A 17,232-nucleotide genomic window follows, 5' to 3' on the forward strand; every position below is an offset into this window, starting at 1 on the left:
TTAGTGCAATAAAATCAACAATGAAGCCACAGCATTCATCAGCAAAACACACACACACACACACACACACACACACACACACACACACACACACGACCGCCAATGCCTGTGCCAGGCCCGAGGTGCTGGAGTTGGCGGTCGTGTGAAGGTGATGTGTACTTGCTTCCTTGCAAGTGTGTGTGTGTGTGTGTGTGTGTGTGTGTGTGTGTGTGCGCGTGTGTGAATGGTGCATATGTGTGTGTCTTTTACTGATGAAGGCTGTGGCTGAAAGCTATAAGTGAGTGTCTTTTTATCGTGCCTGTCTACAACTTGAAGTGTTTTCTTTACGATAAGTAGCTATCTGTCTTTTCCTACATTGTTGATATTCCTACCTCGAGTTTCCATTGTTTGATAACTTAAATTAAAATTTTCAAATGATGTATACTTTAAATCTCAGTTTAAACATAGACATCCCAGAGACCACACCTCGTAGAATACTTTACAGAAGAGTCACCACATGAGTTAAGAGCTAACTGTCTCTATAACTAGAAAAATTCCTGTCCAGGGAGGAGATTTGACAGTGATAACTGCACAAAGAGGAAATGAGACAAGAGCCCCGTGTTGGACTAACACAGTATCCCCAAAAGCAAGAGGGGTGAAATGGTTGCTAGTTTTTCATCTCCCGATTAACTGCAACAATCATATTTTTACAATTAACAATATCTACAGAGCCTTGCTCATTTAACTCTGTTTTTATTTCTTTATATTTATCCAGTGTTTGCAGTTGATAGATACACTTGGCAGTAAAAGTTCAAAACATTTGTTTTAAAGAGCCAAACTTATTACAAACTTACAGTTTGTTATAACAGTAATAATAAATCCTGTCTATACTTCAGAAACATTTAGTTTACATCTGACTTACTGTTATCTCATATATTCCAGAGTTAAATTTGTCAGGACTCCAGTTGGCAACAAACAATGGGCCCTCTATGTGTACACAGTCTTGCCAAATTTCTTTGTCCAATGTAACTTGTACTTTTTCAAGAGGTGCCAAAGAAAATGCTAATATTCTGAAATAACAAAATGCATTATAGTTATAATGTAACAACAAAATTATTAAGCATCATAATTTCTAGGTATAAATGTCTTGCCTTATATGTGTTGAAGTGTGTATCCTTTCTAATGGTTCTCTTCCTGGTAGTGTGTATAAGAGATGTTTTGGATTGGTAACCAACACAACAGGCCAGTCTCGATGCACAACATCAACAAAAGAAAACAACCCATGATCCATAACACCTAAACGATATCTGCAACATTGTAGTGAAATTATTTCAAACTTTCAGGAAAGAATCCTGACAACGAGTTAACAAAAACATGTGAAAGTAATCAAAAAGTCTACTTACTGCGATCCGTGAAGTTGCAAATAACAAGATGGACGTCAAATTATTTTTTAAAAAAAGCGGAGTGACAACTTGTAAGTGAAATAATACTATAAAGGAATGAAAATGTGGATTTTTTTTGGTAATGATTAATACGAAATAAGTCAGTCTAATTTCACTCTTTTCATTACCCACACACATATTATGAAATACATGTATTGGCACTTACGTGTAAGAATCCTCAAGTTCCTCATGAGACTAAGCAAGATTTCAGTTATCAACTTTATAGAATATTATTATTGTATCAGCTGTACAGAATATTATTACTGTTATTACTTTACACTTCTGTAGAATAACTATTTTTTTTATCTTAGCTGCACTGTCCCAGAAGATTATGCCACAGTACAATATTGAGTGTAAGTATGCAAAGTACGCTAGCAGATTCATATAAAAGTCAGCTGGAGCACTTAGTTTACCTTATTCATATGCTGGTGCTATCTCTGTTTGTTATCCATCTAGATGACTAAGAACATCAGACATGGAGCCTCATCCAGCGTGTTCCTGTTGATCTCCAATTCTAGCACCTTTTGTTGTTTTTGTTTGTATGGAATTATATTATTTCTAATCATTGTAATATTTATGTTAACCTGTCTGCTGAGAACCAGTTTTAAGCATTATTCTCCTGTGTCTGATATGGATGTGTCTGGCCTTTTTGTCAGTATATGTGCATCATCAGCAAACATCACAATTTTTAAAGATCCTCCAATGTTCCAAGTAAATCATTTGTGCAAGCCAAGAACAGGATTAGACCAAGCACCAAACCAAGCATGGCACCATATTTGATGTTACTCTACTTCGAATTCAGTTTTACTCCTGTTGTATCATTCGTTAATGTGACACGATGTTTTCTACTATTAATATATGACTCCATCCTTGCTTTTAAAACCACACCATTTTAGTCCCACTAGTAGAATTGATGTGGGTTTTAACTGGGAGGGTAAGGAGTCATTCCAATCCCGGGAGCAGAAAGACTTACCTTAGGGGGAAAAAAGGACAGGTATACACTCACATATCCATACACAGACACAAACAGACATTTGTAAAGGCAAAGAGTTTGGGCAGAGATGTCAGTCGAGACGGAAGCAAAGAGGCAAAGATGTTGTTGAAAGACAGGTGAGGTATGAGTGGCGGCAACTTGAAATTAGCGGAGGTTGAGGCCTGGCGGATAACGAGAAGAGAGGATATACTGAAGGGCAAGTTCCCATCTCTGGAGTTCTGACAGGTTGGTGTTAGTGGGAAGTATCCAGATAACTTGGACGGTGTAACACTGTGCCAAGATGTGCTGGCTGTGCACCAAGGAATGTTTAGCCACAGGGTGATCCTCATTACCAAAAAACACTGTCTGCCTGTGTCCATTCATGCGAATGGACAGTTTGTTGTTGGTCATTCCCACATAGAAAGCTTCACAGTGTAGGCAGGTCAGTTGGTAAATCACGTGGGTGCTTTCACACATGGCTCTGACTTTGATCGTGTACACCTTCCGGGTTACAGGACTGGAGTAGGTGGTGGTGGGAGGGTGCATGGGACAGGTTTTACACCAGGGGCGGTTACAAGGGTAGGAGCCAGAGGGTAGGGAAGGTGGTTTGGGGATTTCATAGAGATGAACTAAGAGGTTACAAAGGTTAGGTGGACGGCGGAAAGACACTCTTGGTGGAGTGGGGAGGATTTCATGAAGGATGGATCTCATTTCAGGGCAGGACTTGAGGGAGTCGTATCCCTGCTGGAGAGCCACATTCAGAGTCTGATCCAGTCCCGGAAAGTATCCTGTCACAAGTGGGGCACTTTTGGGGTTCTTCTGTGGGAGGTTCTGGGTTTGAGGAGATGAGGAAGTGGCTCTGGTGATTTGCTTCTGTACCAGGTCGGGAGGGTAGTTGCGGGATGCGAAAGCTGTTTTCAGGTTGTTGGTGTAATGGTTCAGGGATTCCAGACTGGAGCAGATTCGTTTGCCGCGAAGACCCAGGCTGTAGGGAAGGGACCGTTTGATGTGGAATGGGTGGCAGCTGTCATAATGGAGGTACTGTTGCTTGTTGGTGGGTCTGATGTGGACGGACGTGTGGAGCTGGCCATTGGACAGGTGGAGGTCAACGTCAAGGAAAGTGGCATGGGATTTGGAGTAGGACCAGGTGAATCTGATGGAACCAAAGGAGTTGAGGTTGGAGAGGAAATTCTGGAGTTCTTCTTCGCTGTGAGTCCAGATCATGAAGATGTCATCAATAAATATGTACCAAACTTTGGGTTGGCAGGCCTGGGTAACCAAGAAGGCTTCCTCTAAGCGACCCATGAATAGGTTGGCATACGAGGGGGCCATCCTGGTGCCCTTTAATTGTTGGTATGTCTGGCCTTTGAAAGTGAAGAAGTTGTGGGTCAGGACGAAGCTGGCTAAGGTGATGAGGAAAGAGGTTTTTGGTAGGGTGGCAGGTGATTGGCGTGAAAGGAAGTGCTCCATCACAGCGAGGCCCTGCACGTGCGGAATATTTGTGTATAAGGAAGTGGCATCAATGGTTACAAGGATGGTTTCCGGGGGTAACAGACTGGGTAGGGATTCCAGGCGTTCGAGAAAGTGGTTGGTGTCTTTGATGAAGGATGGGAGACTGCATGTAATGGGTTGAAGGTGTTGATCTACGTAGGCAGAGATACGTTCTGTGGGGGCTTGGTAGCCAGCTACAATGTGACGGCCGGGATGATTGGGTTTGTGAATTTTAGGAAGAAGGTAGAAGGTAGGGGTGCGGGGTGTTGGTGGGGTCAGGAGGTTGATGGAGTCAGGTGAAAGGTTTTGTAGGGGGCCTGAGGTTCTGAGGATTCCTTGAAGCTCTGCCTGGACATCAGGAATGGGATTACCTTGGCAAACTTTGTATGTAGTGTCGTCTGAAAGCTGACGCAGTCCCTCAGCCACATACTCCCGACGATCAAGTACCACGGTTGTGGAACCCTTGTCCGCCGGAAGAATGATGATGGATCGGTCAGCCTTCAGATCACGGATAGCCTGGGCTTCAGCAGTGGTGATGTTGGGAGTAGGATTAAGGTTTTTCAAGAAGGATTGAGAAGCAAGGCTGGAAGTCAGAAATTCCTGGAAAGTTTGGAGAGGGTGATTTTGAGGAAGAGGAGGTTGGTCCCGCTGTGACGGAGGACGGAATTGTTCCAGGCAGGGTTCAATTTGGATAATGTCTTGGGGAGTTGGACCATTAGGAGTAGGATTAGGATCATTTTTCTTCGTGGCAAAGTGATATTTCCAGCAGAGAGTACGGGTGTAGGACAGTAAATCTTTGACAAGGGCTGTTTGGTTGAATCTGGGAGTGGGGCTGAAGGTGAGGCCTTTGGATAGGACAGAGGTTTCGGATTGGGAGAGAGGTTTGGAGGAAAGGTTAACTACTGAATTAGGGTGTTGTGGTTCCAGATTGTGTTGATTGGAATTTTGAGGTTTTGGGGGGAGTGGAGCCGGAAGTGGGAGATTAAGTAGATGGGAGAGACTGGGCCTGTGTGCAATGAGAGGAGGTTGAGGTTTGCTGGAAAGGTTGTGAAGGGTGAGTGAGTTGCCTTTCCGGAGGTGGGAAACCAGGAGATTGGATAGTTTTTTGAGGTGGAGGGTGGCATGCTGTTCTAATTTGCGATTGGTCTGTAGGAGGATGCTCTGAACAGCCGGTGTGGATGTGGGAGAGGAAAGATTGAGGACTTTTAATAAGGATAGGAGTTGACGGGTGTGTTCATTGGCTGAGTTGATGTGTGGTGAAGGATTAGGTGGGTGAGGGCAATGGATTGTTCAGTTTGGAACTGGTATAGGGACTGATGGAAAGAAGGATTACAGCCCTTTGGGGGTAATGCCAAATGTCAGACAAGCCCGAGAAAATAAAATATGGGAGTGTAATCTGGCTAGGGCGAAGGCATGTTTGCGGAGGGAATGTAAATAAAACTTAATGGGGTCGTTGTGGGATTGTTGTGAGGGTGACATGGTATTAGAAGGTGGAAAGTGTAACATGAGGCTGAAATGAAAATGAAAATAAAAATATATGGCGAGAGATAAGGTGAACTAGAAAGCAACTGGAGATCTGGTGTGAAAAAAGGCAAAAAGGTGTTGGTTATAGCTGGGCTATGTTGATCCTGTGGTGAACTTGGGTTGGTAGACAAGGATGTGCACAAAGGTTATGTGGTTGTGTTGCCGCCAAAACACGTTAAAGGGTGGAGCAATTCAGGAAAATTTCAAAAAAACTGCGTGTAAATGTATTAAAAGGAGTGGTTTTGTGATGGCAGATTGTGAAAATGAGGCTAACAATTGTCTGACGAAGAAATAATGACGTTAAAACCTGTGGGAAGCGGCTGAAAAAGATCAGTGATGTGGGAAAAACGGAAATGGGAAAAAAAAAGCGAAAGTTATTGGAACTAGCCGAAATGGCTGTTTAACAGCTGAAAGGAACTGTTTGTGAACTGGAAACGGTGGATTTTGTAGCAGCAGTATTGTTGAAAGCGGATGTGGGTTTTAAGGGAGAGGGTAAGGAGTCATTCCAATCCCGGGAGCAGAAAGACTTACCCTAGAGGGAAAAAAGGACAGGTACACACTCGCGCGCACACACACACACACACACATATCCATCCGCACATACACAGACACAAGCAGACATTTGTAAAGGCAAAAGCAAAGGCAAAATTTTGCAACTGCCGACAGCTTAAGAAAAACATCTGTCTCAAAATTTTCAGCCTGGCCTAAGGTATTCTTACACAGCAGGCCATAGGACAGCAGTAAGGATTCTAAATCATGAAAAGGAAGTGGACTGATGCATTAAATGCACTCCAATTACAATCTGAAAGCAGAAAACAGAAAAAGCACTGACTGCAAAGAAATTTTGTACCAATGGTGAATTGACCACTAACAAAGCAAGTTGTTGCTCCACATTTTTGTAACACATAGAGATGGAAAATCACCCTTGCAAGAGAATGCACTTTTTACTGTAAGACTTAACCGACAGAATGACCATTGCAACTCCAGATACCCCAAGGTCCTGTCCGTATCCAAATTAATGAGCTTCACTGAGGCTCCTAGATCTATTTGAAATTTGACCAGCCACCCATCCACAATCAATGTCAGAAAAATATGGTAGGGCAACATGCACGGGGTGTCAGAAGCAGTCCCAGAGTCTAGTGAGAACACTGAGGCATCCAAGGACTGACTCACGGCCCATTGACTGTCACAAACAGTTACAAAATGGTCTATTACCACACACATGGCCTCCATGTGCTGGCAGTCACAGCAAACTTAATTACAAATGACAATGGGGGGCAGGATAACTGGCTCGCCCAACGAATGATGGGCGAATGATGTCGAGGACCCAAAAAACACCACTGGCATAACTACATTGTGAGTGGCATGAATTCACCAAGCTCACTATGGATGAAGACAGGCCATGCCACAATGCCTCTCCAAAAGCATCATCAATGGCAGCAATACAAGGTGACTCTGAAGAAGGCGAGGCACCTTGGGTATCCCTCTGGGCACTGATGGCTGTTTACCACACTCACCTCATTCATCCACCTGCCAATTATCAGAAAGGATGTCCCTCGCCACTGCCATAATCTCATGTGATTGCGCAATTTGGGAAATGTGGGCTAAAGGAAGGTCACACAAGGTCAATGTCTTACTCTGAAGTTCACGATTAGGAGCTAACCTGACAATTACATCCGGAATTAGTGAGCCTGCATAAGCGGTAGCACATTTGGAATGCTCAAAATGACACTTGTACCAGAGACCTTGTAAACATGTAATCCACACTGCATACGACTGCCCAGAGCACTTTTGGTGCTACTTAAGTTGTAACCATATGATACCACATAGGTTCAATGGCTGAAATACAGCATAAGCAGCCGACAAAGCTCATCAAAGGAAATCTTCTCTGGCTAAGTGCAAGGCTTCAAATTTTGGACAACTTCAAATAAATCTACACTGCTGAATGACAACAACATGGCCCTATCAGCTGGATAGACAATACGGTTTACTTGACAGTTCAGCAAGATAATTCTCCCACATTTCCGTAGGCTCTCCGAAGCCGGCAAATGGCCTCAGAGGCAGAAAGCTGGGCCACCAACCACCTCCCCCCTCCCCATGGGGCAACGGCATGAAGCAAGTCTACATTCTGGGTAATTGTAGCCTGCATCTGCTGCTGCTGCTGCTGCTTCTTCTGTAGGCACACTGTTCCTGTCAGCATTGCAGAAATGCCAGGTTGAAGGTTGGCTATCGTGAACTCTATGGGGGGGGGGGGGGGGCAGGGAACAGGGGCATCACACACGTAAGGTTGTCCTCTATCGCCACTTTAGTATCTGCAGAAAACACGACAATGCTGCAACTTGACACAACTGGTGTGCTGGTGACTAGGTGACAACTGGGGAACAGAACCCTGTGAATGGAACCAACTCACAGTATGAATTTAACTATGGGAAGTAGAGTGCCTATATGCACACTCAGCACCTGGCTGGCATGGATGGCCAGTGACTGAACACGACACCTCTCAGCACGAGCACCAGGCTAGGTCTGCGATGGCCTAACTCTGCAGGACCACCGGACTGCTCCACTTACTGCAACTTGACATCAGCAGGTCTACCCATATGACACAACATGTGCCCTACATGGCAGGTGCTACTTAAGCTGTAACCGTCTGATACCACATAGGTTCAATGGCTGAAATACAGCATAAGCAACCGACAAAGCTCATCAAAGGAAATCTTCTCAGGCTAAGTGCAAGGCTTCAAATTTTGGACAACTTCAAATAAATCTACACTGCTGAACGACAACAACATGGCCCTATCAGCTGGATAGACAATACGGTTTACTTGACAGTTCAGCAAGATAATTCTCCCACATTTCCGCTGTTCTACCCATGCCAGTTCATCTGCTTGTATTGAGACATCCACTGGCAGAGATTCGGAATTGTGAATCCAAGGTAAACTATCCCCACTGACTGCTGAGTAAAGTCTCCCTCAATAGTGTTACTAAGTCAGTATTATACTATACCTAATTGCTAAATTAAGTTTAAAATATTTCCTGTTGTGGCATCTGTATGCAGCCAGATCATAATACTGTATATTTTTAAATCTGTACCGAAGTACTGCACTCAAAGAGCAGTTCATGCAATTTACATTAAGGGCTCTGCCATGAGACATCATTCCACATTTTCTGTAAATATAGCCTCCCTTATATTATGTCTACAGCAATGGGACAATAACTTTTATCAATGAAGATGCATCTGTTCAATTTCTGTGCCTTCTGAATGATATATTGTTATGCATAGCTAATCTGTAAGAATACCTCTACATTTTTCTGCTTGCTTTTGTGATATAAGAAGCTCATCTTTCTTACTTAACAGGCTTTTTATGTATTTCTGGGAAAGTTCAAATGTATTTTGTTTTCACCCATTGTGCTGTAAAAGCTGCCTTTCCATTTTTTTTCAGTGTGTATAATAATCCAAATTTTTTTTTTTGAATCGTGGCACATTTTGAGGTTAATGAAGCACTTTTAAGTCTTATGCAAATTTTCTCTTACTCCTTGTGTTGAATTTGTGAAATGGATGGAGGTTGAAAAAGAGGAATACATTATTTACAGCAAATTTCATTAAGAAAATTACCGTGTTTGTATTCTTTAGTGATATGGATTACATATAAGTACTAATATATAATCTGATATAATTTGTTGAGTACTATTTTTATGCATAATTTGTGGAAATACACTTGGTTGTATAATACATTAGGCAAAGTAATACACTCCTGGAAATGGAAAAAAGAACACATTGACACCGGTGTGTCAGACCCACCATACTTGCTCCGGACACTGCGAGAGGGCTGTACAAGCAATGATCACACGCACGGCACAGCGGACACACCAGGAACCGCGGTGTTGGCCGTCGAATGGCGCTAGCTGCGCAGCATTTGTGCACCGCCGCCGTCAGTATCAGCCAGTTTGCCGTGGCATACGGAGCTCCATCGCAGTCTTTAACACTGGTAGCATGCCGCGACATCGTGGACGTGAACCGTACGTGCAGTTGACGGACTTTGAGCGAGGGCGTATAGTGGGCATGCGGGAGGCCGGGTGGACGTACCGCCGAATTGCTCAACGCGTGGGGCGTGAGGTCTCCACAGTACATCGATGTTGTCGCCAGTGGTCGGCGGAAGGTGCACGTGCCCGTCGACCTGGGACCGGACCGCAGCGACGCACGGATGCACGCCAAGACCGTAGGATCCTACGCAGTGCCGTAGGGGACTGCACCGCCACTTCCCAGCAAATTAGGGACACTGTTGCTCCTGGGGTATCGGCGAGGACCATTCGCAACCGTCTCCATGAAGCTGGGCTACGGTCCCGCACACCGTTAGGCCGTCTTCCGCTCACGCCCCAACATCGTGCAGCCCGCCTCCAGTGGTGTCGCGACAGGCGTGAATGGAGGGACAAATGGAGACGTGTCGTCTTCAGCGATGAGAGTCGCTTCTGCCTTGGTGCCAATGATGGTCGTATGCGTGTTTGGCGCCGTGCAGGTGAGCGCCACAATCAGGACTGCATACGACCGAGGCACACAGGGCCAACACCCGGCATCATGGTGTGGGGAGCGATCTCCTACACTGGCCGTACACCACTGGTGATCGTCGAGGGGACACTGAATAGTGCACGGTACATCCAAACCGTCATCAAACCCATCGTTCTACCATTCCTAGACCGGCAAGGGAACTTGCTGTTCCAACAGGACAATGCACGTCCGCATGTATCCCGTGCCACCCAACGTGCTCTACAAGGTGTAAGTCAACTACCCTGGCCAGCAAGATCTCCGGATCTGTCCCCCATTGAGCATGTTTGGGACTGGATGAAGCGTCGTCTCACGCGGTCTGCACGTCCAGCACGAACGCTGGTCCAACTGAGGCGCCAGGTGGAAATGGCATGGCAAGCCGTTCCACAGGACTACATCCAGCATCTCTACGATCGTCTCCATGGGAGAATAGCAGCCTGCATTGCTGCGAAAGGTGGATATACACTGTACTAGTGCCGACATTGTGCATGCTCTGTTGCCTGTGTCTATGTGCCTGTGGTTCTGACAGTGTGATCATGTGATGTATCTGACCCCAGGAATGTGTCAATAAAGTTTCCCCTTCCTGGGACAATGAATTCACGGTGTTCTTATTTCAATTTCCAGGAGTGTATATAGCCAGCCAGTTGCGCATGCCACAGGAAATTAGTGAGCCAGAAAACCAGAAAATGAAATGAAAAGTTCATTAGTTTTGATTACTATAACAGATGTCATAAGAATGTGGCCAACTGAAAATTTAAAAATGGAAGTTGTTTTCAAACAAGAAACCAGGAAGTGAAGCATCTGATACTGCACAAAATGTGTTTATAATCAACTAGTTTTTTGGAGAGGTCATTTTTTGCAGTAAGTATATAAATATTCATTTCATAAATACAAACAACATGTTCTGACTGCAATTCAGTATTTATTTATGCTCCAGACTTACTTCTTCTTGTAATTTAAGGGGTCTTCAGTGGATTTTTTTCTGGTGTAATGCAGTATTGATTAAATTCAAACAGCTGGGGTTCACAGCCACATAAAATTTTGTGGATGACATCATGGTCACCTCTGACAGTAAATTTCTTTATTTATGTAAAAAGCCACAATCGTTATTTCAGCTGTGTGGATATTATTAAGTGGAATACTGTAAGACTGTGCTTTAGCACATGTCAAAGCCTAAAAAAATGTCCGACTTGTACACATGTCCATATGCACATACGTCAGACATTATTTTGGTTTTAACGTGTGCTAAAGCACAATTTTGCAGTATTACACTTGATAATGGCCACACATCCAAAATTACAATACTGCCTTTTATAAACAAATAAATTTACAGCCAAAGGCAGCCACAATATCATTTGCAATAAAACACTACTTTGCTTTTAAAAATGGTACTTCACTTTTCTTCGTATACAAAGGCCACTCCAAAACTTCTGCACAAAGTGCATGAGCATCTGTAACTGTGGAACTATTGAATGATACCCATGTGAAAAATGTAAGCTGTGAGCCACATTTTCAGCTACCACCATGTATATTTAGTAATAACTCTTGTTTTGAGTGAGATATTCTAATTTGAAATGGAGGGAAGAAATGACTCAAGTCAAATCTTAGCTAGTGACCAGCAATCTTATATCAAAACTGAAATTTGAAGGGATAACGCCTACCAAAACTCACAACGCTCCAGGAGAAGTGTGCAGGAATAGTGTACTGGATCAAAGTATAGTGTTATAGTGGACTTCCCATAAATGCAAAGGCCACTCAAGTACTGAAGACAAACCATGGATTGAGTGGCCAGTAACTGTAACAGACAATGCTTCCACTTTTTTTTTTTTGGGTGGGAGGGGGGGGGGGGGGAGGGGGTGCAATCAGTTTTCTGACTGGTTTGATGTGGCCCACCACGTATTCCTCTCCTGTGCTAACCTCTTCATCTCAGAGAAGCACTTGCAACTTACATCCTCTATTATCTGCTGGATGCATTCCAATCTCTGTCTTCCTCTACAGTTTTTGCCTTATACAGCTCCCTTTAGTACCATGGAAGTCATTCCCTTACGTCTTAATAGATGTCTTATCATCCCGTCCCTTCTCCTTATCAGTGTTATCCACATATTCCTTTCCTCTCCGATTCTGCACAGAACCTCCTCATTCCTTACCTTATCAGTCCACCTAATTTTCAACATTCATCTGTAACACCACATCTCAAATGCTTCAATTCTTTTCTGTTCTGGTTTTCCCACAGTCCATGTTTCACTACCATATAATGCTGTACTCCAGATGTACATTTTCAGAAATTTCTTTCTCAAATTAAGGTCGATATTTGATATTAGTAGACTACTCTTGGGCAGGAATGCCCTTTGCCCTTTTTGTCATTGCTAGTTTGCTTATGATGTCCTCCTTGCTCCGTCCGTCACTTCTTGTTATTTTACTGTCTAGGTAACAGAATTCCTTAACTTCATCTACTCCATGACCATTGATCCTAATATTAAGTTTCTCGCTGTTCTCGTTTCTACTTCTTCTCATTACCTTCATCTTTCTTCGATTTACTATCAATCCATACTCTGTTCTCATTAGACTGTTCATTCCGTTCAGCAGATCGTGTGATTCTCCTTCACTTTCACTCAGGATAGCAATGTCATCAGTGAATAATATCATTGATATCCTTTCACCTTGAATTTTAATTACACTCCTGAACCTTTCTTTTATTTTCATCACTGCTTCCTTTATGCACAGATTGGACAGTAGGGGTGAAAGACTACATGCTTGTCTTACACTCTTTTTAATATGAGCACTTAGTTCTTGGTCGTCCACTCTTATTATTCCCTCTTGGCTGTTGTACATATTGTATATGACCCGTCTCTCCCTATAGCTTACCCCTGTTTTTCTCAGAATTTTGAACATCTTGCACCATTTTACATTGTCGAACGCTTTTTCCAGGTTGACAAATCCTATGAACATGTCTTGATTTTTCTTTAGTCTTGCTTCCATTATTAACCGCAATGTCAGAATTGCCTCTCTCATGACTTTACCTTTCCTAAAGCCAAACTGATCATCATCTAGCGTATCCTCAACTTTCTTTTCCATTCTTCTGTATATTATTTTGGTCAGCAACTTGGATGCAGGAGCTGTTAAACTGATTGTGAAATATGTCTCGCACTTGTCAGCTCTTGCCATCATCGGCATTGTGTGGATGATGTTTTTCCAAAAGTCAGATGGTATGTCACCAGACTCATACAATCTACACACCAAAGTGAATAATAGTTTTGTTGCCACTTCCCTCAACGATTTTAGAAATTCTGGCGGAATGTTATCTATCCCTTCTGCCTTATTTGATCTTAAGTCCTCCAAAGCTCTTTTAAATTCTGATCCTAATACCAGGTCCCCCATCTCTTCTAAATCAACTTCTTTTCTTCTTCTATAACATCAAACACATCTTCCCCCTCATAGAGGCTTTCAATGTATTCTTTCCACCTATCCACTCTTTTGTTTGCATTTAACAGTGGAATTCCCACTGCACTCTTAATGTTATCACCCTTGCTTTTAATGTCACCAAAGGCTGCTTTGACTTTCCTGTATGCTGAGTCAGTCCTACCGACAATCATTTCTTTTTCGATTTCTTCACATTTTTCATGCAGCCATTTTGTCTTAACTTACCTGCTCTTCCTATTTATTTCATTCCTCATCATTACTGACCATGTTTTGCAAGGAGACTGACAAAAAATGTGAAGAAATTACAAATGAAGCAAATGTGTGTTTGATGTTCAGAATCTTAACTGAGAAACTACAGAAAAGAAAAGTCACTGCAAAATGGCTTCCTTATCATCTGAGTGAAGAGTAAAAAGCAAATTGCACAAGAATCACACAATTGCTTCAATGCTATGAGACAGAGGAAGATCAGTTGTTAAATTGGACAGTTGCCAGGGATGAAAACAGGATCTGAGACTTTGAGCAAGAATTGAAAACATTCTGATTCTCTTCAGCCCAAAAAATGCCATCACCATCAGTGAAAGACAAGATGGTGATAACTGTGATATACAACGAGAATAGAGTGATAGCAACAGATAAAGTGTCCCAGGGCACCACTGTAACGGAATAATACTATGTGGATTTTCTGTGAAATGTTTTGCACCACAAGAAGGTCCTACACTTTCCAGTTGGAGTGCTGATTCTTCATTACCACACACAATTGCGTGTTGCTTAGGAAATATGCACAGTTTCACAGAATTACGGATGAGAAAACCTTCCCCATCCATCCTACAGTCCTGAAATGGCCCAACTAGACTTTGATTTGTTTCCAAACTCAAGAAACCACTCCAAGGGAAATTTATCAAATGACTGAAGAGGCTTCTGATGCAGTGACCAACACAATCAAAGATATCAATGAACATGCATCCTAATGGGAATAAAAGACATGCTGAAATGATGAGACGCTATTAATGAGAACATTGAAGATTACACTAAAGACCTGTAAAATCATTTTGAGAAATAAAAAAAATAAAAAAAAATTTAATCATAATTTTACATTGTGCAGAATTTTTGAAATGACCCTCTTTACATGAACAAAACATTGCTTACGGCTATTCACTTGCCCTTCCAAACTCTGTGTTTCCTTCCACCTTTATTGTTTTTACACTCTTGTTTCAATAGTTCATGATATGGAAACACTCACTGCATATCTGGCAAGTAGATGCGATAGGAACGTGGTAGAGATAAGCTCGCTCTTGTGCTGGGCAGGGGGAGCTGCATGCTCACAATTAAGTGAGTTGGGAAGGAGACAGAACGGGGGAAGAGGGCGAACATAGAGAGGAAGATGTGAGTGGACAATGTGTAGACTGGTGGTGGTGGTGGGGGGGGGGGGGGGGGGGGGCATATGGACAGAAGTGGAGGTCAGTGTGAGACAAGGTCTAGCTCAGATTGGAGTTGAGTCCTGTAAGACTGTGGGGTTGACAGATGTGTCGCGAGGTGCAATTCTCCTGGCGTAAATCTCTCTCAGCCCTTGACCTGCCCCTCCACCCCCACCCTTCCCCACACCCCAAACGTCACTTCTCTACATTCTCACCCTCCCCCCCCCCCCCCCTCTCTCTCTCTCTCTCTCTCTCTCTCTCTCTCTCTCTCTCTCTCTCTCTCTCTCTCTCTCTCTCTATCTCGCTCTCCCTCCCTCCCTGTTTCTAAATCATCCTTACAATCCACTCCTCCACTCCACTGTACACAGTGTGATACATACAACTCCTTAGCTGCTCCAGGGTTGACTTACTGATGCCACATTCCTATTCCATCCGCTTGCTGTGTCTCCCTTCACGTTGCCAGCCACCCTTTCCTCTCTCCGTGACACCTTTCTTCCCACTCAACCCAACACAATCTCTCACCTTAGTTGAGGTACAACGCCAGTATAATGTAGTAGCTTGGAGTTGCATAGCATGAAAATTCAAGGCTGCATGTAAGATAGCTTCTTAAGCAGAAAATGTGTGAAAAAATATTTACCTGTTTTTATGAGTAACTCCCAGGTCATAGGAACCTCTAAAATTCTGTATGTAAAATTTACTATCTTAAAAAATATCAAACTAGGTTTTGACATGGCAGGTAAGACCATTTGTTTATGAGCAACAAAATTCTTGCAGTCATTGTTCATGTGCTTGAAAGTTAAAAACAAGGATAAGTGAAACAAACAGAATTCACAAACAAGTTTCTTTTCTACACTTGTATTTAATATTTTATCATATGATTTTTGGATTGCTGTTGCTTGTTATAAACAAATGTATACCAGCATGGAGGTGAGTGCCACACTATAGCAACAATACATTTCACTAAATTCTTTACACTTAATGAACTATGAACAAATATTATAGTTTAAGTAGTACGAGAGGTACTACAAATATTGTACAAATGACTCTGCGCACAATATTTCTCAGTACTTTGGGATACCTACATGCGATTATCTTTCCAGTCAGCTAGTTCAAGTTCTAGAAAGCCATCATTTTGTATTGTGTACATATTTGGAACAACACCTCCCAACATATGGAAATGACCACAGAGGTATGCCACAGATTGAGGTGGTCCACCAATCAATGCTCGTGCACCTGGCGATGGTGCTAAAATGCAGGATGTTGGATAGTGACCAAACCATATCACCGCATCACTAGTAGCGGATGCTTCCTCTGCCAAACCCTGTTGCAGTGGAATGTGAAATGAGAAATATGTAAAGATATGATCAGAAAGTTTCCTGAAATTAAAAATGTAATGCCAATCTACCACTTTAAATTCTTTTCTGACTATTAATAACAAACATGCAATACATATAATATTATTTCAATACAGATGTAGCACCCCAGTTAATTTTATATGTCATTAATGTTTCCATAAACACATGAGTTTTTCAGATAGCTGTTCTGAAAGATCTTTTACTCACAATACTTGAAACGAAGAATGAAAAATAGTTCTGATCCAAAATGAAACAGTTATATGTTTAAAATGCAATTTTACGAAAAAACCACAGCTAACCTTAACATGTGATATCTCCTCGGCAGACAGCACACCGATGAAGTTGAAAGGACGTCGGGGACCAGGATCGAGGCATGCATCCATTGCAATAAATGAATATGTGTCTCCGTTGTGCCTCAGTCGGTATAAGTAAGACTTTGGGTGTGCTGGTCCTTGTACTGAATAGTTCCGATAGTAATTTCTAGCTGACTTTATGCCTGGGACATTAAAATTATCTGTAACAGATGTATATTATTTGAAATATGAAACTCATAGCTCTGAAAGAACTATACTGAGGTGACTATTTAAGTAACAGACGTAGTTGATGTATGTAACATTCTTAAGTGAAATGTGGCAAATATGTTACGTGCTCTGAAATTAGGCCAAGATCTCTTCATTAAAACAAATAAATAAAATAAGAAACAAAAGCATTCCACAATCAAACTCACAGGACTGCACAATGTTGACCAGACACTTTGTCATCCTCTGCCATACGAAGTCATTTTCAGGTTACCTTCCATTCAGAAAGCTGTTGCACTTAGTGCTATATTGACTTGTACATTATAGATTGCAGCGATAAGTCGTTCTTTTTAAATTTTATTGTGCAGATCTGGATTTCGGCTAGAGGCTAGCTGAAATCTAGATCTGCACAATAAAATTTAAAAAGGACCACTGATTGCTCCAATCTATAATTTACAAGTGAAGTAATTTTGATGCAATATTGGGGGAGGGGGGAGGCAGGAGGGGCAAGGGGGGGGGGGGGGGGCTTTCTCAGCAAATGTTGGCTTTTTAGACCTCAGAGCCACTAGTTCTCA

At 42.6% G+C, this 17,232-nt stretch overlaps 1 protein-coding gene across 1 annotated transcript in view; it reads right to left on the minus strand.

The window, feature by feature from the left end:
* LOC126417175 (transmembrane protein 62-like) overlaps window positions 1-17,232 on the minus strand; it is a 74,208-nt gene that overhangs the window by 47,749 nt on the left and 9,227 nt on the right. Inside the window, exons 4-7 of the mRNA XM_050085076.1 lie at window positions 16,439-16,653; window positions 15,867-16,105; window positions 1,131-1,286; window positions 902-1,049 (exon numbers count right to left, since the gene is read on the minus strand). Coding sequence (XP_049941033.1) covers window positions 902-1,049; window positions 1,131-1,286; window positions 15,867-16,105; window positions 16,439-16,653 — 758 coding nt within the window. The remainder of the gene's footprint in view (window positions 1-901; window positions 1,050-1,130; window positions 1,287-15,866; window positions 16,106-16,438; window positions 16,654-17,232) is intronic.

Source organism: Schistocerca serialis, chromosome 8, assembly GCF_023864345.2.
Source record: "Schistocerca serialis cubense isolate TAMUIC-IGC-003099 chromosome 8, iqSchSeri2.2, whole genome shotgun sequence".
NCBI classification, from domain to species: Eukaryota; Metazoa; Arthropoda; class Insecta; order Orthoptera; family Acrididae; genus Schistocerca; species Schistocerca serialis.